This window comes from Phyllobates terribilis, unplaced genomic scaffold (assembly GCF_046119375.1).
Source record: "Phyllobates terribilis strain yellow unplaced genomic scaffold, ASM4611937v1 Scaffold_7__3_contigs__length_470593459, whole genome shotgun sequence".
Lineage (NCBI taxonomy): Eukaryota > Metazoa > Chordata > Amphibia > Anura > Dendrobatidae > Phyllobates > Phyllobates terribilis.
The window spans coordinates 22,591,600-22,610,371 of NW_027362767.1; the positions used below are offsets into that span (position 1 = coordinate 22,591,600).

The window sequence follows — 18,772 nt, forward strand, 5'->3', positions numbered from 1 at the left end:
TGTACTGTACAGGAAATAGAACTTCATGTGCCACTTTACCCTACAGCATTTATGTGCTCACCCATACGCACAAGCTGTGGAACCATAGGAGCAGGATAATGTGATGCTGCATGATTGAGGATGAGCGGGAGACACATAAACAAGTCTGTGCACCTTAAAAAAGCAGTGCACTGTACAGGAAATAGAACTTCATGTACCACTTTACCCTACAGCATTTATGTGCTCATCCATACGCACAAGCTGTGGAACCATAGGCCGCAGGATAATGTGATGCTGCATGATTGAGGATGAGTGGGAGACACATAAACAAGTCTGTGCACCTTAAAAAAAGCAGTGCACTGTACAGGAAATAGAACTTCATGTACCACTTTACCCTACAGCATTTATGTGCTCACCCATACGCACAAGCTGTGGAACCATAGGAGCAGGATAATGTGAAGCTGCATGATTGAGGATGAGTGGGAGACACATAAAAAAGTCTGTGCACCTTAAAAAAAGCAGTGCACTGTACAGGAAATAGAACTTCATGTACCACTTTACCCTACAGCATTTATGTGCTCATCCATACGCACAAGCTGTGGAACCATAGGAGCAGGATAATGTGATGCAGCATGATTGAGGATGAGCGGGAGACACATAAACAAGTCTGTGCACCTTAAAAAAGCAGTGCACTGTACAGGAAATAGAACTTCATGTACCACTTTACCCTACAGCATTTATGTGCTCACCCATACGCACAAGCTGTGGAACCATAGGAGCAGGATAATGTGATGCTGCATGATTGAGGATGAGCGGGAGACACATAAACAAGTCTGTGCACCTTAAAAAAGCAGTGCACTGTACAGGAAATAGAACTTCATGTACCACTTTACCCTACAGCATTTATGTGCTCATCCATACGCACAAGCTGTGGAACCATAGGAGCAGGATAATGTGAAGCTGCATGATTGAGGATGAGTGGGAGACACATAAACAAGTCTGTGCACCTTAAAAAAAGCAGTGCACTGTACAGGAAATAGAACTTCATGTACCACTTTACCCTACAGCATTTATGTGCTCACCCATACGCACAAGCTGTGGAACCATAGGAGCAGGATAATGTGATGCTGCATGATTGAGGATGAGCGGGAGACACATAAACAAGTCTGTGCACCTTAAGAAAGCAGTGTACTGTACAGGAAATAGAACTTCATGTACCACTTTACCCTACAGCATTTATGTGCTCACCCATACGCACAAGCTGTGGAACCATAGGAGCAGGATAATGTGATGCTGCATGATTGAGGATGAGCGGGAGACACATAAACAAGTCTGTGCACCTTAAAAAAGCAGTGCACTGTACAGGAAATAGAACTTCATGTACCACTTTACCCTACAGCATTTATGTGCTCACCCATACGCACAAGCTGTGGAACCATAGGCCGCAGGATAATGTGATGCTGCATGATTGAGGATGAGTGGGAGACACATAAACAAGTCTGTGCACCTTACAAAAAGCAGTGCACTGTACAGGAAATAGAACTTCATGTACCACTTTACCCTACAGCATTTATGTGCTCATCCATACGCACAAGCTGTGGAACCATAGGAGCAGGATAATGTGAAGCTGCATGATTGAGGATGAGCGGGAGACACATAAACAAGTCTGTGCACCTTAAAAAAACAGTGTACTGTACAGGAAATAGAACTTCATGTACCACTTTACCCTACAGCATTTATGTGCTCACCCATACGCACAAGCTGTGGAACCATAGGGAGCAGTATAATGTGATGCTGCATGATTGAGGATGAGTGGGAGACATATAAACAAGTCTGTGCACCTTAAAAAAGCAGTGCACTGTACAGGAAATAGAACTTCATGTACCACTTTACCCTACAGCATTTATGTGCTCATCCATACGCACAAGCTGTGGAACCATAGGTCGCAGGATAATGTGAAGCTGCATGATTGAGGATGAGTGGGAGACACATAAACAAGTCTGTGCACCTTAAAAAAAGCAGTGCACTGTACAGGAAATAGAACTTCATGTACCACTTTACCCTACAGCATTTATGTGCTCACCCATACGCACAAGCTGTGGAACCATAGGTCGCAGGATAATGTGAAGCTGCATGATTGAGGATGAGTGGGAGACACATAAACAAGTCTGTGCACCTTAAAAAAAGCAGTGCACTGTACAGGAAATAGAACTTCATGTACCACTTTACCCTACAGCATTTATGTGCTCATCCATACGCACAAGCTGTGGAACCATAGGAGCAGGATAATGTGATGCAGCATGATTGAGGATGAGCGGGAGACACATAAACAAGTCTGTGCACCTTAAAAAAGCAGTGTACTGTACAGGAAATAGAACTTCATGTGCCACTTTACCCTACAGCATTTATGTGCTCACCCATACGCACAAGCTGTGGAACCATAGGAGCAGGATAATGTGATGCTGCATGATTGAGGATGAGCGGGAGACACATAAACAAGTCTGTGCACCTTAAAAAAGCAGTGCACTGTACAGGAAATAGAACTTCATGTACCACTTTACCCTACAGCATTTATGTGCTCATCCATACGCACAAGCTGTGGAACCATAGGCCGCAGGATAATGTGATGCTGCATGATTGAGGATGAGTGGGAGACACATAAACAAGTCTGTGCACCTTAAAAAAAGCAGTGCACTGTACAGGAAATAGAACTTCATGTACCACTTTACCCTACAGCATTTATGTGCTCACCCATACGCACAAGCTGTGGAACCATAGGAGCAGGATAATGTGAAGCTGCATGATTGAGGATGAGTGGGAGACACATAAAAAAGTCTGTGCACCTTAAAAAAAGCAGTGCACTGTACAGGAAATAGAACTTCATGTACCACTTTACCCTACAGCATTTATGTGCTCATCCATACGCACAAGCTGTGGAACCATAGGAGCAGGATAATGTGATGCAGCATGATTGAGGATGAGCGGGAGACACATAAACAAGTCTGTGCACCTTAAAAAAGCAGTGTACTGTACAGGAAATAGAACTTCATGAACCACTTTACCCTACAGCATTTATGTGCTCACCCATACGCACAAGCTGTGGAACCATAGGAGCAGGATAATGTGATGCTGCATGATTGAGGATGAGCGGGAGACACATAAACAAGTCTGTGCACCTTAAAAAAGCAGTGCACTGTACAGGAAATAGAACTTCATGTACCACTTTACTCTACAGCATTTATGTGCTCATCCATACGCACAAGCTGTGGAACCATAGGAGCAGGATAATGTGAAGCTGCATGATTGAGGATGAGTGGGAGACACATAAACAAGTCTGTGCACCTTAAAAAAAGCAGTGCACTGTACAGGAAATAGAACTTCATGTACCACTTTACCCTACAGCATTTATGTGCTCACCCATACGCACAAGCTGTGGAACCATAGGAGCAGGATAATGTGATGCTGCATGATTGAGGATGAGCGGGAGACACATAAACAAGTCTGTGCACCTTAAGAAAGCAGTGTACTGTACAGGAAATAGAACTTCATGTACCACTTTACCCTACAGCATTTATGTGCTCACCCATACGCACAAGCTGTGGAACCATAGGCCGCAGGATAATGTGATGCTGCATGATTGAGGATGAGTGGGAGACACATAAACAAGTCTGTGCACCTTAAAAAAAGCAGTGCACTGTACAGGAAATAGAACTTCATGTACCACTTTACCCTACAGCATTTATGTGCTCATCCATACGCACAAGCTGTGGAACCATAGGAGCAGGATAATGTGAAGCTGCATGATTGAGGATGAGTGGGAGACACATAAACAAGTCTGTGCACCTTAAAAAAAGCAGTGTACTGTACAGGAAATAGAACTTCATGTACCACTTTACCCTACAGCATTTATGTGCTCATCCATACGCACAAGCTGTGGAACCATAGGAGCAGGATAATGTGAAGCTGCATGATTGAGGATGAGTGGGAGACACATAAACAAGTCTGTGCACCTTAAAAAAAGCAGTGCACTGTACAGGAAATAGAACTTCATGTACCACTTTACCCTACAGCATTTATGTGCTCACCCATACGCACAAGCTGTGGAACCATAGGCCGCAGGATAATGTGATGCTGCATGATTGAGGATGAGCGGGAGACACATAAACAAGTCTGTGCACCTTAAAAAAGCAGTGTACTGTACAGGAAATAGAACTTCATGTGCCACTTTACCCTACAGCATTTATGTGCTCATCCATACGCACAAGCTGTGGAACCATAGGAGCAGGATAATGTGAAGCTGCATGATTGAGGATGAGTGGGAGACACATAAACAAGTCTGTGCACCTTAAAAAAAGCAGTGCACTGTACAGGAAATAGAACTTCATGTACCACTTTACCCTACAGCATTTATGTGCTCATCCATACGCACAAGCTGTGGAACCATAGGGAGCAGGATAATGTGAAGCTGCATGATTGAGGATGAGCGGGAGACACATAAACAAGTCTGTGCACCTTAAAAAAAGCAGTGCACTGTACAGGAAATAGAACTTCATGTACCACTTTACCCTACAGCATTTATGTGCTCATCCATACGCACAAGCTGTGGAACCATAGGAGCAGGATAATGTGATGCTGCATGATTGAGGATGAGCGGGAGACACATAAACAAGTCTGTGCACCTTAAAAAAGCAGTGCACTGTACAGGAAATAGAACTTCATGTACCACTTTACCCTACAGCATTTATGTGCTCACCCATACGCACAAGCTGTGGAACCATAGGCCGCAGGATAATGTGAAGCTGCATGATTGAGGATGAGCGGGAGACACATAAACAAGTCTGTGCACCTTAAAAAAGCAGTGTACTGTACAGGAAATAGAACTTCATGTACCACTTTACCCTACAGCATTTACAGTGCCTACAAGTAGTATTCAACCCCCTGCAGATTTAGCTGGTTTGATAAGATGCAAATAAGTTAGAGCCTTCAAACTGCAAACGAGAGTAGGTTTTATGAACAGAAGCATAAATCTTACAAACCAAAAAGTTATGTTGCTCAGTTGAATTTTATTAAATTTTAAACATAAAAGTGTGGGTCAATTATTATACAACCCCTATGTTTAATATTTTGTGGAATAACCCTTGTTTGCAATTACAGCTAATAATCGTCTTTTATAAGACCTGATCAGGCCGGCACAGGTCTGAGGAGTTATCTTGGCCCACTCCTCCATGCAGATCTTCTCCAAGTTATCTAGGTTCTTTGGGTGTCTCATGTGGACTTTATTCTTGAGCTCCTTCCACAAGTTTTCAATTGGGTTAAGGTCAGGAGACTGACTAGGCCACTCCAACACCTTGACTTTTTCCCTCTTAAACCAGGCCTTGGTTTTCTTGGCTGTGTGCTTTGGGTCATTGTCTTGTTGGAAGATGAAATTACGACCCATCTTAAGATCCTTGATGGAGGAGCGGAGGTTCTTGGCCAAAATCTCCAGGTAGGCTGTGCTATCCATCTTCCCATGGATGCGGACCAGATGGCCAGGCCCCTTGGCTGAGAAACAGCCCCACAGCATGATGCTGCCACCACCATGCTTGACTGTAGGGATGGTATTCTTGGGGTCGTATGCAGTGCCATCCAGTCTCCAAACGTCAGGTGTGTGGTTGGCACCAAAGGTATCGATCTTGGTCTCATCAGACCATAGAACCTTGAACCAGTCTGTCTCAGAGTCCTCCAAGTGATCATGAGCAAACTGTAGACGAGCCTTGACATGACGCTTTGAAAGTAAAGGTACCATACAGGCTCGTCTGGAACGGAGACCATTGCGGTGGAGTACGTTACTTATGGTATTGACTGAAACCAATGTCCCCACTGCCATGAGATCTTCCCGGAGCTCCTTCCTTGTTGTCCTTGGGTTAGCCTTGACTCTTCGGACAAGCCTGGCCTCGGCACGGGAGGACACTTTCAAAGGCTGTCCAGGCTGTGGAAGGCTAACAGTAGTTCCATAAGCCTTCCACTTACGGATGATGCTCCCAACAGTGGAGACAGGTAGGCCCAACTCCTTGGAAAGGGTTTTGTACCCCTTGTCAGCCTTGTGACCCTCCACGATCTTGTCTCTGATGGCCTTGGAATGCTCCTTTGTCTTTCCCATGTTGACCATGTCTGAGTGCTGTTCACAAGTTTGGGGAGGGTCTTAAATAGTCAGAAAAGGCTGGCAAAAGAGATCTTTAATCCACACATGTGAAGCTCATTATTCTTGGTGCCTGAACTACTTCTTAATACTTTAGGGGGACCAAACAGAATTCTTGTGGTTTGAGGGGTTGAATAATAAATGACACTCTGAATTAACTTTTTACGTTTTAAAAAAAAAAAAAATTGCTGCAGTGCATTTCCCACTTCCAGGCTGATCTACAGTACAAATGTCACAATGCCAAGTTAATTCCGCATGTGTCAACCAGCTAAATCTGCAGGGGGTTGAATACTACTTGTAGGCACTGTATGTGCTCATCCATACGCACAAGCTGTGGAACCATAGGGAGCAGTATAATGTGATGCTGCATGATTGAGGATGAGTGGGCGGAAGTTAAACAAGTCTGTGCTTCATGGAAACACAGTGTACAGTACAGCAGATTAACTTTTTGTCCCTTTATGGAGCTGGGCTTGCCCCCATTAATCTATTTGCTTCACCTTTACAGGGGTTGGTTTCATATTTTTGCTCCATATATAAGGAACATAGGTCTCCCCAAAATCACAATATTCTCAGTCTGAGCTAAAACCATCCTTAGTTTCTCAAGATCTCAGTGTCCCTGACCTACATCAACGACTTACCCTATTCACAGAGAGATGCAATCCCACAGATGGAGCACAGCAGCAGTTACTAGAGATGCTGCGCTGATACTTTCTGACTGATTTAGAATGTTCTGTTCCAAGAAGAAGGATGAGCCTGTGAGCCGCACTCCGCACCGGTCTCCGCTCTAAACTGTGCGCGGGTGAGCGGAGAGGTCATTTGCACAAACTTTACTTTTGCTGTGTTTTAAAAAGGTAAAAAAAACTAACGCCACGAATCCCCAAGACCAGTGTTTTGTACTCCAGTATGGAGGAAGGGATCGCCGGAGTACGATGCGCCAAATGCCCTAATGAAGTTGGCGCATCTTTCGGCTGCCGGTCACCATTGTAAGAAACGTGCTTCGGGCAGTTGTACGCAGGAGATTTCTGACGTATTTTATTCCTCTTTGGTCCCTTAAGATTTTCACTTTTCAAAACGTCGGGGTACATTCACATTTAATTCTATTTCCTCTGCTTTTGAGCATGTCCATTCATAAATCCGCTGGAAAAAAATGCTCACAAAAATCTGGAAAGAATTGTCCCAGTCATTTGTCTGGAAAAGCGACTCAGTACTTTACAATACAAGTCAATGGGAAGGCAAAAGATAGGAATCGCATTGAGCGCTTTGTGGGCATTTGTGCCTGAAAAAAAAAACACTGGCGTATTCTTCATTGTTTTATGTATTCCAAATAGCATCTAGCAAAACACCAGTAAAAAAGATGTCCAAAAAGCACTGAAAAATACACGCAAGAGGGAAAAAAATACTGAAGAAAACCCTCGTGAAATAATCAAAAAATGACAACAACAAAAAAAAGAGGATGAAAAAGAGAAAAGAAGCGATTCCAGAATTGTCTTCTGCTTCAAAAACTGATGTTTTTCACCACCAGAGAAAGACGCAGTGTGAACATACCCAAAGACTGACCGGGATTGGCGTGAAAAGAGCAAAACAGTTTTATGAATTCTGCTAAAAACCGATAAATTGGGACCTAAGGGTTTGATTAAGTAATAAAAAAAGTGACTTCTACCAAGATGTGTCAAATCTATCGCACATAGCGTTCTCCACTGTGAGACGTGTACAGACGGTTTGGGCTGAATTGATGCTTTTGGACCGCATCGGTAAATGGGCCAATGTATTCTCCATCATAGATCTCAACACAGGACAAAAGTAACCAATAACTCATAGAAAACAGACAATAATAGAGAAAAATAGATACAAAGTATCTCCGAGTCACTCCATGGTATATTCTTCCCAGACTATTGTGCCTGATGCAAACGTATCAGAAAGTCCAAAACTTTCACTTCTGCAGCCGCCAAAAGTTCTTCTATCAAAACCTTATTATCTGCGGTACCGCAGATATTTTATATTCACCTGAGAGTAAATCCCTCTAAGCTGATGGATCTAGAAAGGAAAGAGTTATTAAACCAGCCTAAACAGCGAGGTGATTGTGCAGGCGATGGTAGAGCGACCCACCAAGGTTACTTAGTTAGGGCTCATGCGAGAAAATCAATCTGAGTTTCATCAATTCCTCTCTGATATATCAGTCAGTGAATGAAAAATGGACCGCCCTCGTATGGCATCCCAGTGCGGTCTGATATTTATCACGGACTCATAGACTTGCATTGTTGATTTTGAGCCAACACTCCAATCAATATCGGATATATCTCCACCATTTTACTTTACACTGACCACTCAGTCTGCAAAAAATCACGGTAATGTGAACAGGCCCATATGCGGTCATAGGTACAAGTGCTATTTGCAAAAAACATGGATAACACTCGTACTCAGAAAGTAACGCATGTACGAGCCGGAGATATCCGTGTCCCGTTTGCCTGTCTTACGTGTAGCATCCATGTGCGGCACGTATGCCGCATCAGGATCACACGGACGGGTGTCTGGGAATCAGCACTACAGTTAGCGCTGTTCCCAAGCGCCCAGTGCTGAACGCTGCCCTCATCATGGTTCCTTACCGGCACCGTGATCAGCAGCAGCAGGGACAATGATGAAGGTAGTAGTGTCTGCTCCCGCAGTGTCCCTGAATAAATAATGAGTAAAAATAAGAATAAAATAATAAAATCCATATACTCACCTCTCCTAAGTGTCCCCTGTTGTAATCCATGTGACCGCCGAGGAGCCGGGGAGAATGAGCTGCACCAGAGCTGCAGCTCAGGAGCGGAGTCCTGTCACTCACTGAGTGCATCTCTGGAGCGGCTCATTCTCCCCGGCTCCTCGGCAGCAGCGATCGCATGGATTACAGCGGGGGATACCCTCGGCAGCAGCGGTCGCATGGATTACAGCGGGGGATATCTAGGAGAGGTGAGTATATGGATTTTATTATTTTATTATTTTTACAGGTGGGGACACCGGGAGCAGACTACTACTACCCTCATCATTGTTCCTACTGGTGCTGATCGCAGTGCCGGCAGGGCACCATGATGCAGGGAATCATGATGAGGGCAGCGTTCAGCATCAGGCGCTTGGGAACAGCACTAACTGTAGTGCTAATTCCCAGACACCCGTCCGTGTGAACCTGATGCGGCACACGGATGCAACACGTGAAATACACAAGGGACACGGATATCTCCGGGCGCCGGTACGTGTCAAGGATGTCATCTGTGTGGCATGTTTTGCGGACCAGGTGTTCGCAAAATACTGACTTGTCTCCGTGTGGAGCACACAGACACACGGTCCGTGGAAACACACTGAGGTGTGCACAGACCCATTGATTTGAATGGGTCTGCGTGTGTCAGTGTTTCCGGTACGCGTGGAAACTGTCACCATATGTACCGGAGACACTGACGTGTGACAGAGGCCTTATACTCATTCCATTCAAAGCTTGCCATAGGTAAGAGCTGTGTATGTTCACACTGGGCAGAAAATCTGCAGCAAAGTGGAGAAGGTTTATCCAAATCCCATCCTCCCAGTATGGAGAAAAATGCTTAAAGAATCAGGGCAGGAATTAACCTCCAGTGAGGAATTTATTTTACGCTAAACGGTGTAAGGCCCCGGCCCCATTATCAGTATTTGGTCAGTATTCGGTCAGTATTTTTTCTCAGGAGCCAAAACCAGGTGAGGAACAATCAGAGAAAAGGTAGAATAGAAACAAGTCACCGATTCTGCATTTATCACCCACTCCTGGTTTGGTCTCCCACTCCTGAGAAAAAATACTGACCGAATACTGATAGTGGGGCCGTGGCCTTAGGGTGAAATCCATAGCAAGTGTTCAGCAAAATCCACCACAAATCTGCATGCCACTAATGCCGTATTTCCATGTGCATAAACACTATGTGGTTTTCGTTGGTGTTTTCACCAAGATCCACAATAGCAATCTGTTCTCTTTATTGCCGTTTTGTTCCATTTTTTTTTTTTAAATGCATCATTTTTAGTGCAGAAATACCGAGATTCTGAACTTAAAATGCAGTTTTGACTCACTAAAAGTCGGCTTAAGTAATTTTCTGTGTGGACGTGTCCACAGTCTGTACCAGCGTTTCGAGACCCCGTCCTCACGGCCCCCGACACATCATGTTTTCCGGATCTCCTTAGTGTTGCACAGGTGAGAGAACCAGTGGCAATTTCTGATACCTTGATAGTGATTTCACCACCTCCTGTGCAATACTAAGGAAATCCTGAGAACATGATCTATTGGGGGCCCTGAGGACTGGATTTTGGGAAACACTGCTCTATATATACACATTTTCCACTAAATGTGCATTTGTTAATTGTGGATTTTTTTTATTTTGCAGACGATTTGGCACAGATTTCCCCCCGTATAGATCAAAGGTTGCAATTTGTTGTGAAAATCTGCAGCATGAATTGACATGTGTGGGATTTACCATCTGATCCGCACATCTGTTTCCTCTGCAGGTTTTTGGTTTACCATGTATGGATGAGATTTGGTAAAATTTCGTGCACTTTTCTGCTCCGGTAATATAAAGCGGATTTTCCGCCCACAATATTGGATGGAAAACCCGCAGCCTATCTGGCCGGTGTGGACACAATCTTGATTGGATATAACGCTGCTGCAGAACCTCTTTCTTTGCTTCTGTGATAATGCTGCCCGAGGACAGGATCGGCATTCTCTCTTTTTCCCTATGTGGCGGTGACCTGATATGGACTCACGATTATATATCTCATACATAATAAAATCTACAACACACTTGACACTTAGTACTCACTGGTTGTCACGGGGTACTCACTGGGGGCAGGGAGTCTGGGCGGTGGTGGTGGAGGAGGAGGTGGAGGCAGTAATGGTGGGGGTCTGCACTGACACACTTGCTGACAACCTCCGGGTACATTTTCCACTGTGGATCTAGCACATGTCTTCTGGAGTTCAGCCTGAGCGATCTAGAAGAAAAGCAAGGGTTAATGACTCTATTTTGCATGATTCTGGAGAGCCCCCCCCATGTTGTCTACCACTTGGAATATGGACCCTGCGATGATGATTTGTGTCTACAGATAATACTGCAGAGGACAACGCCTGTGAATGGCAGAGAGCTGCAGTACCATTCAAGACCACTGGACTATGCATGGCGCTCTGCCAGTTCCGGTGTGCCGCCACCTCTTCAATCCGCTGATCGGTGGAGGTCTGGGAATCAGAGCCCCACCAATCTATCTGTGACTGATCCGTAGACTAGGTAATTAATATTAAAGTCCTGGAGAACCCCTTTAAGCTGTCAAATTAATGAAAGCCACATTATATAACATAAGGGAGGTTCTGATTTTCTGTGCAATGCTAGCTGGGAAAAAAAGTATGCAAAACAGAAGGAAGAAAAAAATGTCTCCATACTGCCATCTAGAGAAACTTTCCTGTATAGCAGCTACTTGTTGGACCATCATCTACCTTCGACTTCTTTGATTTTTGCTATTAAAGGGAACAAATGTGAACGGTGCTCTACAGATACAAGTGACACCATTATAGGATTCTCATGAAGCGAGATCTTTGCCCACTTGTGGTGCCCTTTAAATGAAGCTCGACCCTTGCATATCCCACTGTTGTGGCCAGTAATAATGTAGGGGCTGAGGGGCTCCAGTAAAGCTTCAGGGTCCCATTATCCCCACCTAATTGTTGGTTGCAGATCTTACCATTTATGGAGCAGGAGGTGGCGGTATAAATAGCAGATTTCATTAAAGCTCATTTCATATACACAAATAAGGATCAAATATCTCCTGTTAAATATAGACGGAGGGGATTTATGCAGTGAGCGGAGATGACGACATGGGGCCAAAACAAAGCTCAAGTCTAGATGAAAGATCCCAGTGAGAAGTCGGCAAAATGTCATCATATAGGCTCCAAGCGACCTGCAGCCGGAGAGATGTAACCTCCACTGATACATTGTGACAATCATCAGCTCTTTGATGCATCGACCACTCATCAGCTGCTTCATCCGCCACCATATTAGAACTTTCCAGTGTAAATGATGAGATGTGCTGAACTCGGATGTGCTGCACTCGGATCTGACGGCTACTTACCTGCAGGAGTCCAGCGAGGGGGAGTGTGAGACAGTGAATGAGGAGGGTGGGAGACAGGAGGCAGAAGCTCCTGGTATTCTGCATAACTCCTGGAGAAACGGTCACAACCTGGAAAACTGGGAGAAAAGCCAAAGAGTAACTGGAATTAATAGTCAGTGGAGACAAGTGGCAAACAAAGTACAAATATACAAGTACAATGGGGGGGGGGGTGATCTTGTTAGGGGACAAGCACATGAGATTTTTTTCAGGAGGGTCTGATCTGAAAAGTGCACTAAAAACGCTCCAAAGAATGAACACATGTATCACTAGGTCAAAACTGCTTGTATGTGTGTCAGTCATTTGATCGTCTTCTAACCGCTTCAAGTTTCAAAAGATGTGAAATGGTTAAAAGAAGTGACCGGCCCACTCTTCAGGCATCCGGTCCATTCTTCAGGCATCTACATGGAAGATGCTATAAACTAAATAAAGAAGCCTTTGAGGATCCCACAAGGACAGATGGAAGGCGCCACTTTTTAAAATCGCATCATTTCCTGAGAAATCCTGGCGGGCTTGCCCGAGTTTGAAAGACGTCATGTGCACACACCCATAATGTTACACAAAAGTAAACTAGATAAAAAAAACAGTCACTGTGTACATGCGTTACCTCCAAAATAAACCTGTACTGATCCTGAGTTACATCCTGTGTTAGGGTACGTGCAGACGGTAAGGAGCCGCTGTGTGTTATGCAGCTTCAAACCCGCAGCGGCCAGATGTTACAGCAGTGGATGGTATTTCTAGAAATCCCATGTCCACTATGCGTCTCCGTGCACCTGCGGATCACCCACGGACATGCGGCGCGTATTTCCAGACCGCAGCATGTCAATATCTCTTGCTAGTCTCCGCAAGAAAAATTAGATCACTACAATGTATTGAATGCGGTGAATCCGCATGGTTCAATGAACACATGCGGCCTCACCTGCGTTCATACAACGCTGCGCTTTGGACGGAGCATAGAGTATACTGCTTCCAAAGAGCTGCCTGTCCGGATCGTGTGCACATACCCTTATACTCCAGAGGTGCACTCACTATTCTGCTGGTGCAGTCACTGTGTACATACATTATGTGACGATACAGCTTCTAATCTTAATCAGCCAGACGTCTAGATTTGTTAAGCCAAGAGAAATACACTATTGTGTTTTGTGTTGAGTTGTGAATGTATGTGTATTTCTGTGGTTGGTCAAAAAGGACAGATCAGTTTTTTTGTAACCCTGATTGTTGTCTTCTCTTGGTTGTGAAACAATGATGTTTGTTACTATGCTAGTTGAATATTATACTAAGGCAGCTGAATGTTGATTTAAAGAGCCCCCTGCTACACCAACTATGTAAATTGATTAGCTCAAACAATGAGACCTGAGTGAGCCCTGCACCTTTACCTCTGACCTGAGAATGATGACTTTAGCCACATATCTAAATATAAAAAAGGGGTTTTCTATCCTGCTGCTAAGAGAATTGAAAGAGACTTTACAAGGAGAATTCAAAGATCAGATTCTCTCAGACCATCAGCCTGAAAGCATAGCTTTAACCAAAGAGACACAGATTTGGATTCTACATGATTCCTGCCTAAGTGTATATGGCTCTGACTGGAAAGATACGGATCTGCTCCATTGACCATCAGAGAGCTCATGGGGAGACCAGGTTGGGACGATGAAGTCACCTGGCCCCATGGATATGTTGTTTGGGGTTGCCAGGTGGGACCCTCTGGTCGCCTGGAACCCATGGAGACATTCAGAGAAGCCAGATTAGGACCAGTCGGTCATCTAGCCTCATGGAAACTCTCAGAGAGGCCAGTGTGGGACCTTCGGGTCTCCTGGCCTTGTACCTCGATGGACTGCTAGCTTCCTAAGCTTGCTGCTACCTTCCCTCTGTGGGGGCCACTGGTTGAGGTAGTTGGCCCTGGAAATCCCAAAGTCACAGTTGTTCTATCCCAGGGTGAGACTGTGTAATGTTGCACCATCTTGGGTATTTGTTGGGACTGTTCTGTTTATTGTCCCTTTGGTGGTTCAATAAAATATTGCCCAAACTGTTTTACACTCACCCTGTGTTGTCTGAGTGGTATTACGCCCACGGAAGACCTCGGGTCTTCACACATTACATTACTGATCCTGAGTTACATCCTGTATTATACTCCAGAGCAGCACTCACTATTCTGCTGGTGCTGTCACTGTGTACATACATTACATTACTGATCCTGAGTTACATCCTGTATTATACTCCAGAGCTGCACTCACTATTCTGCTGGTGCAGTCACTGTGTACATACATTACATTACTGATCCTGAGTTATATCCTGTATTATACTCCAGAGCTGCACTCACTATTCTGCTGGTGCAGTCACTGTGTACATACATTACATTACTGATCCTGAGTTACCTCCTGTATTATACCCCAGAGCTGCAGTCACTATTCTACTGGTGCAGTCGCTGTGTACATACATTACATTACTGATCCTGAGTTACATCCTGTATTATACTCCAGAGCTGCACTCACTATTCTGCTGGTGCAGTCACTGTGTACATACATTACATTACTGATCCTGAGTTACATCCTGTATTATACTCCAGAGCTGCACTCACTATTCTGCTGGTGCAGTCACTGTGTACATACATTACATTACTGATCCTGAGTTACATCCAGTATTATACTCCAGAGCTGCACTCACTATTCTGCTGGTGCAGTCACTGTGTACATACATTACATTACTGATCCTGAGTTACATCCTATATTATACTCCAGAGCTGCACTCACTATTCTGCTGGTGCAGTCACTGTGTACATACATTACATTACTGATCCTGAGTTACATCCTGTATTATACTCCAGAGCTGCACTCACTATTCTGCTAGTGCAGTCACTGTGTACATACATTACATTACTGATTCTGAGTTACCTCCTGTATTATACGCCAGAGCTGCACTCACTATTCTGCTGGTGCAGTCACTGTGTACATACATTACTGATCCTGAGTTACATCCTGTATTATACTCCAGAGCAGCACTCACTATTCTGCTGGTGCAGTCACTGTGTACATACATTACATTACTGATCCTGAGTTACCTCCTGTATTATACTCCAGAGCTGCACTCACTATTCTGCTGGTGGAGTCACTGTATACATACATTACATTACTGATCCTGAGTTACCTCCTGTATTATACTCCAGAGCTGCACTCACTATTCTGCTGGTGGAGTCACTGTGTACATACATTACATTACTGATCCTGAGTTACATCCTGTATTATACTGCAGAGCTGCGCTCACTATTCTGCTGGTGCAGTCACTGTGTACATACATTACATTACTGATCCTGAGTTACATCCTGTATTATACTCCAGAGCTGCACTCACTATTCTGCTGGTGATGTCACTGTGTACATACATTACATTACTGATCCTGAGTTACATCCTGTATTATACTCCAGAGCTGCACTCACTATTCTGCTGGTGCAGTCACTGTGTACATACATTACATTACTGATCCTGAGTTACATCCTGTATTATACTCCAGAGCTGCACTCACTATTCTGCTGGTGCAGTCACTGTGTGCATACATTACAATACTGATCCTGAGTTACCTCCTGTATTATACTCCAGAGCTGCACTCACTATTCTGCTGGTGCAGTCACTGTGTACATACATTACATTACTGATCCTGAGTTACCTCCTGTATTATATCCCAGAGCTGCACTCACTATTCTGCTGGTGCAGTCACTGTGTACATACATTACATTACTGATCCTGAGTGACATCCTGTATTATACTCCAGAGCTGCACTCACTATTCTGCTGGTGCAGTCACTGTGTACATACATTACATTACTGATCCTGAGTTACATCCTGTATTATACTCCAGAGCTGCACTCACTATTCTGCAGGTGCCGTCACTGTGTACATACATTACATTACTGATCCTGAGTTACATCCTGTATTACACTCCAGAGCTGCACTCACTATTCTGCTGGTGCAGTCACTATGTATATACATTACATTACTGATCCTGAGTTACATCCTGTATTATACTCCAGAGCTGCACTCACTATTCTGCAGGTGCAGTCACTGTGTACATACATTACATTACTGATCCTGAGTTACATCCTGTATTACACTCCAGAGCTGCACTCACTATTCTGCTGGTGGAGTCACTGTATACATACATTACATTACTGATCCTGAGTTACCTCCTGTATTATACTCCAGAGCTGCACTCACTATTCTGCTGGTGGAGTCACTGTGTACATACATTACATTACTGATCCTGAGTTACATCCTGTATTATACTGCAGAGCTGCGCTCACTATTCTGCTGGTGCAGTCACTGTGTACATACATTACATTACTGATCCTGAGTTACATCCTGTATTATACTCCAGAGCTGCACTCACTATTCTGCTGGTGGAGTCACTATGTATATACTGTATATTACATTACTGATCCTGTATTGATCCTGAGTTACGTTCTGTATTATACTGCAGAGCTGCACTCACTATTCTGCTGGTGCAGTCACTGTGTACATACATACATTACTGATCCTGAGTTACATCCTGTATTATACTCCAGAGCTGCACTCACTATTCTGCTGGTGCAGTCACTGTGTACATACATTACATTACTGACTATCTGGAGTTACCTCCTGTATTATATTCTAGAGCTGCACTCACTATTCTGCTGGTGCAGTCACTATGTACACACATTACATTACTGATCCTGAGTTACATCCTGTATTATACTCCAGAGCTGCACTCACTATTCTGCTGGTGCAGTCACTGTGTACATACATTACATTACTGATCCTGAGTTACATCCTGTATTATACTGCAGAGCTGCACTCACTATTCTGCTGGTGCAGTCACTGTGTACATACATTACATTACTGATCCTGAGTTACATCCTGTATTATACTCCAGAGCTGCACTCACTATTCTGCTGGTGCAGTCACTGTGTACATACATTACTGATCCTGAGTTATATCCTGTATTATACTCCAGAGCTGCACTCACTATTCTGCTGGTGCAGTCACTGTGTACATACATTACATTACTGATCTTGAGTTACATCCTGTATTATACTCCAGAGCTGCACTCACTATTCTGCTGGTGATGTCACTGTGTACATACATTACATTACTGATCCTGAGTTACATCCTGTATTATACTCCAGAGCTGCACTCACTATTCTGCTGGTGCAGTCACTGTGTACATACATTACATTACTGATCCTGAGTTATATCCTGTATTATACTCCAGAGCTGCACTCACTATTCTGCTGGTGCAGTCACTGTGTACATACATTACATTACTGATCCTGAGTTACATCCTGTATTGTACTCCAGAGCTGCACTCACTATTCTGCTGGTGCAGTCACTGTGTACATACATTAAAATACTGATCCTGAGTTACCTCCTGTATTATACTCCAGAGCTGCACTCACTATTCTGCTGGTGCAGTCACTGTGTACATACATTACATTACTGATCCTGAGTTACCTCCTGTATGATATCCCAGAGCTGCACTCACTATTCTGCTGGTGCAGTCACTGTGTACATACATTACATTACTGATCCTGAGTTACATGCTGTATTATACTCCAGAGCTGTGCTCATTATTCTGCTGGTGCAGTCACTGTGTACATACATTACATTACTGATCCTGAGTTACATCCTGTATTATACTCCAGAGCTGCACTCACTATTCTGCTGGTGCAGTCACTGTGTACATACATTACATTACTGATCCTGAGTGACATCCTGTATTATACCCCAGAGCTGCACTCACTATTCTGCTGGTGCAGTCACTGTGTACATACATTACATTACTGATCCTGAGTTACCTCCTGTATGATATCCCAGAGCTGCACTCACTATTCTGCTGGTGCAGTCACTGTGTACATACATTACATTACTGATCCTGAGTTACATGCTGTATTATACTCCAGAGCTGTGCTCATTATTCTGCTGGTGCAGTCACTGTGTACATACATTACATTACTGATCCTGAGTTACCTCCTGTATTATACTCCAGAGCTGCACTCACTATTCTGCTGGTGCAGTCACTGTGTACATACATTACATTACTGATCCTGAGTGACATCCTGTATTATACCCCAGAGCTGCACTCACTATTCTGCTGGTGCAGTCACTGTGTACATACATTACATTACTGATCCTGAGTTACATCCTGTATTATACTCCAGAGCTGCACTCACTATTCTGCAGGTGCAGTCACTGTGTACATACATTACATTACTGATCCTGAGTTACCTCCTGTATTACACTCCAGAGCTGCACTCACTATTCTGCTGGTGCAGTCACTGTGTACATACATTACATTACTGATCCTGAGTTACATCCTGTATTACACTCCAGAGCTGCACTCACTATTCTGCTGGTGCAGTCACTATGTATATACATTACATTACTGATCCTGAGTTACATCCTGTATTATACTCCAGAGCTGCACTCACTATTCTGCTGGTGCAGTCACTATG

At 44.1% G+C, this 18,772-nt stretch overlaps 1 protein-coding gene across 5 annotated transcripts in view; it reads right to left on the reverse strand.

Moving 5' to 3' along the window:
• Positions 1–18,772, reverse strand: part of PRIMA1 (proline rich membrane anchor 1) — a 61,363-nt gene that overhangs the window by 38,175 nt on the left and 4,416 nt on the right. For 3 of the 5 annotated variants that reach the window (XM_073638303.1, XM_073638301.1, XM_073638306.1), the window contains exons 2-3: positions 12,260–12,375; positions 10,966–11,134 (exon numbers count right to left, since the gene is read on the reverse strand). In XM_073638303.1, the coding sequence (XP_073494404.1) occupies positions 10,966–11,134; positions 12,260–12,375 (285 nt within the window). The remainder of the gene's footprint in view (positions 1–10,965; positions 11,135–12,259; positions 12,376–18,772) is intronic. The other 2 variants (XM_073638304.1, XM_073638302.1) reach the window with 1 other exon arrangement.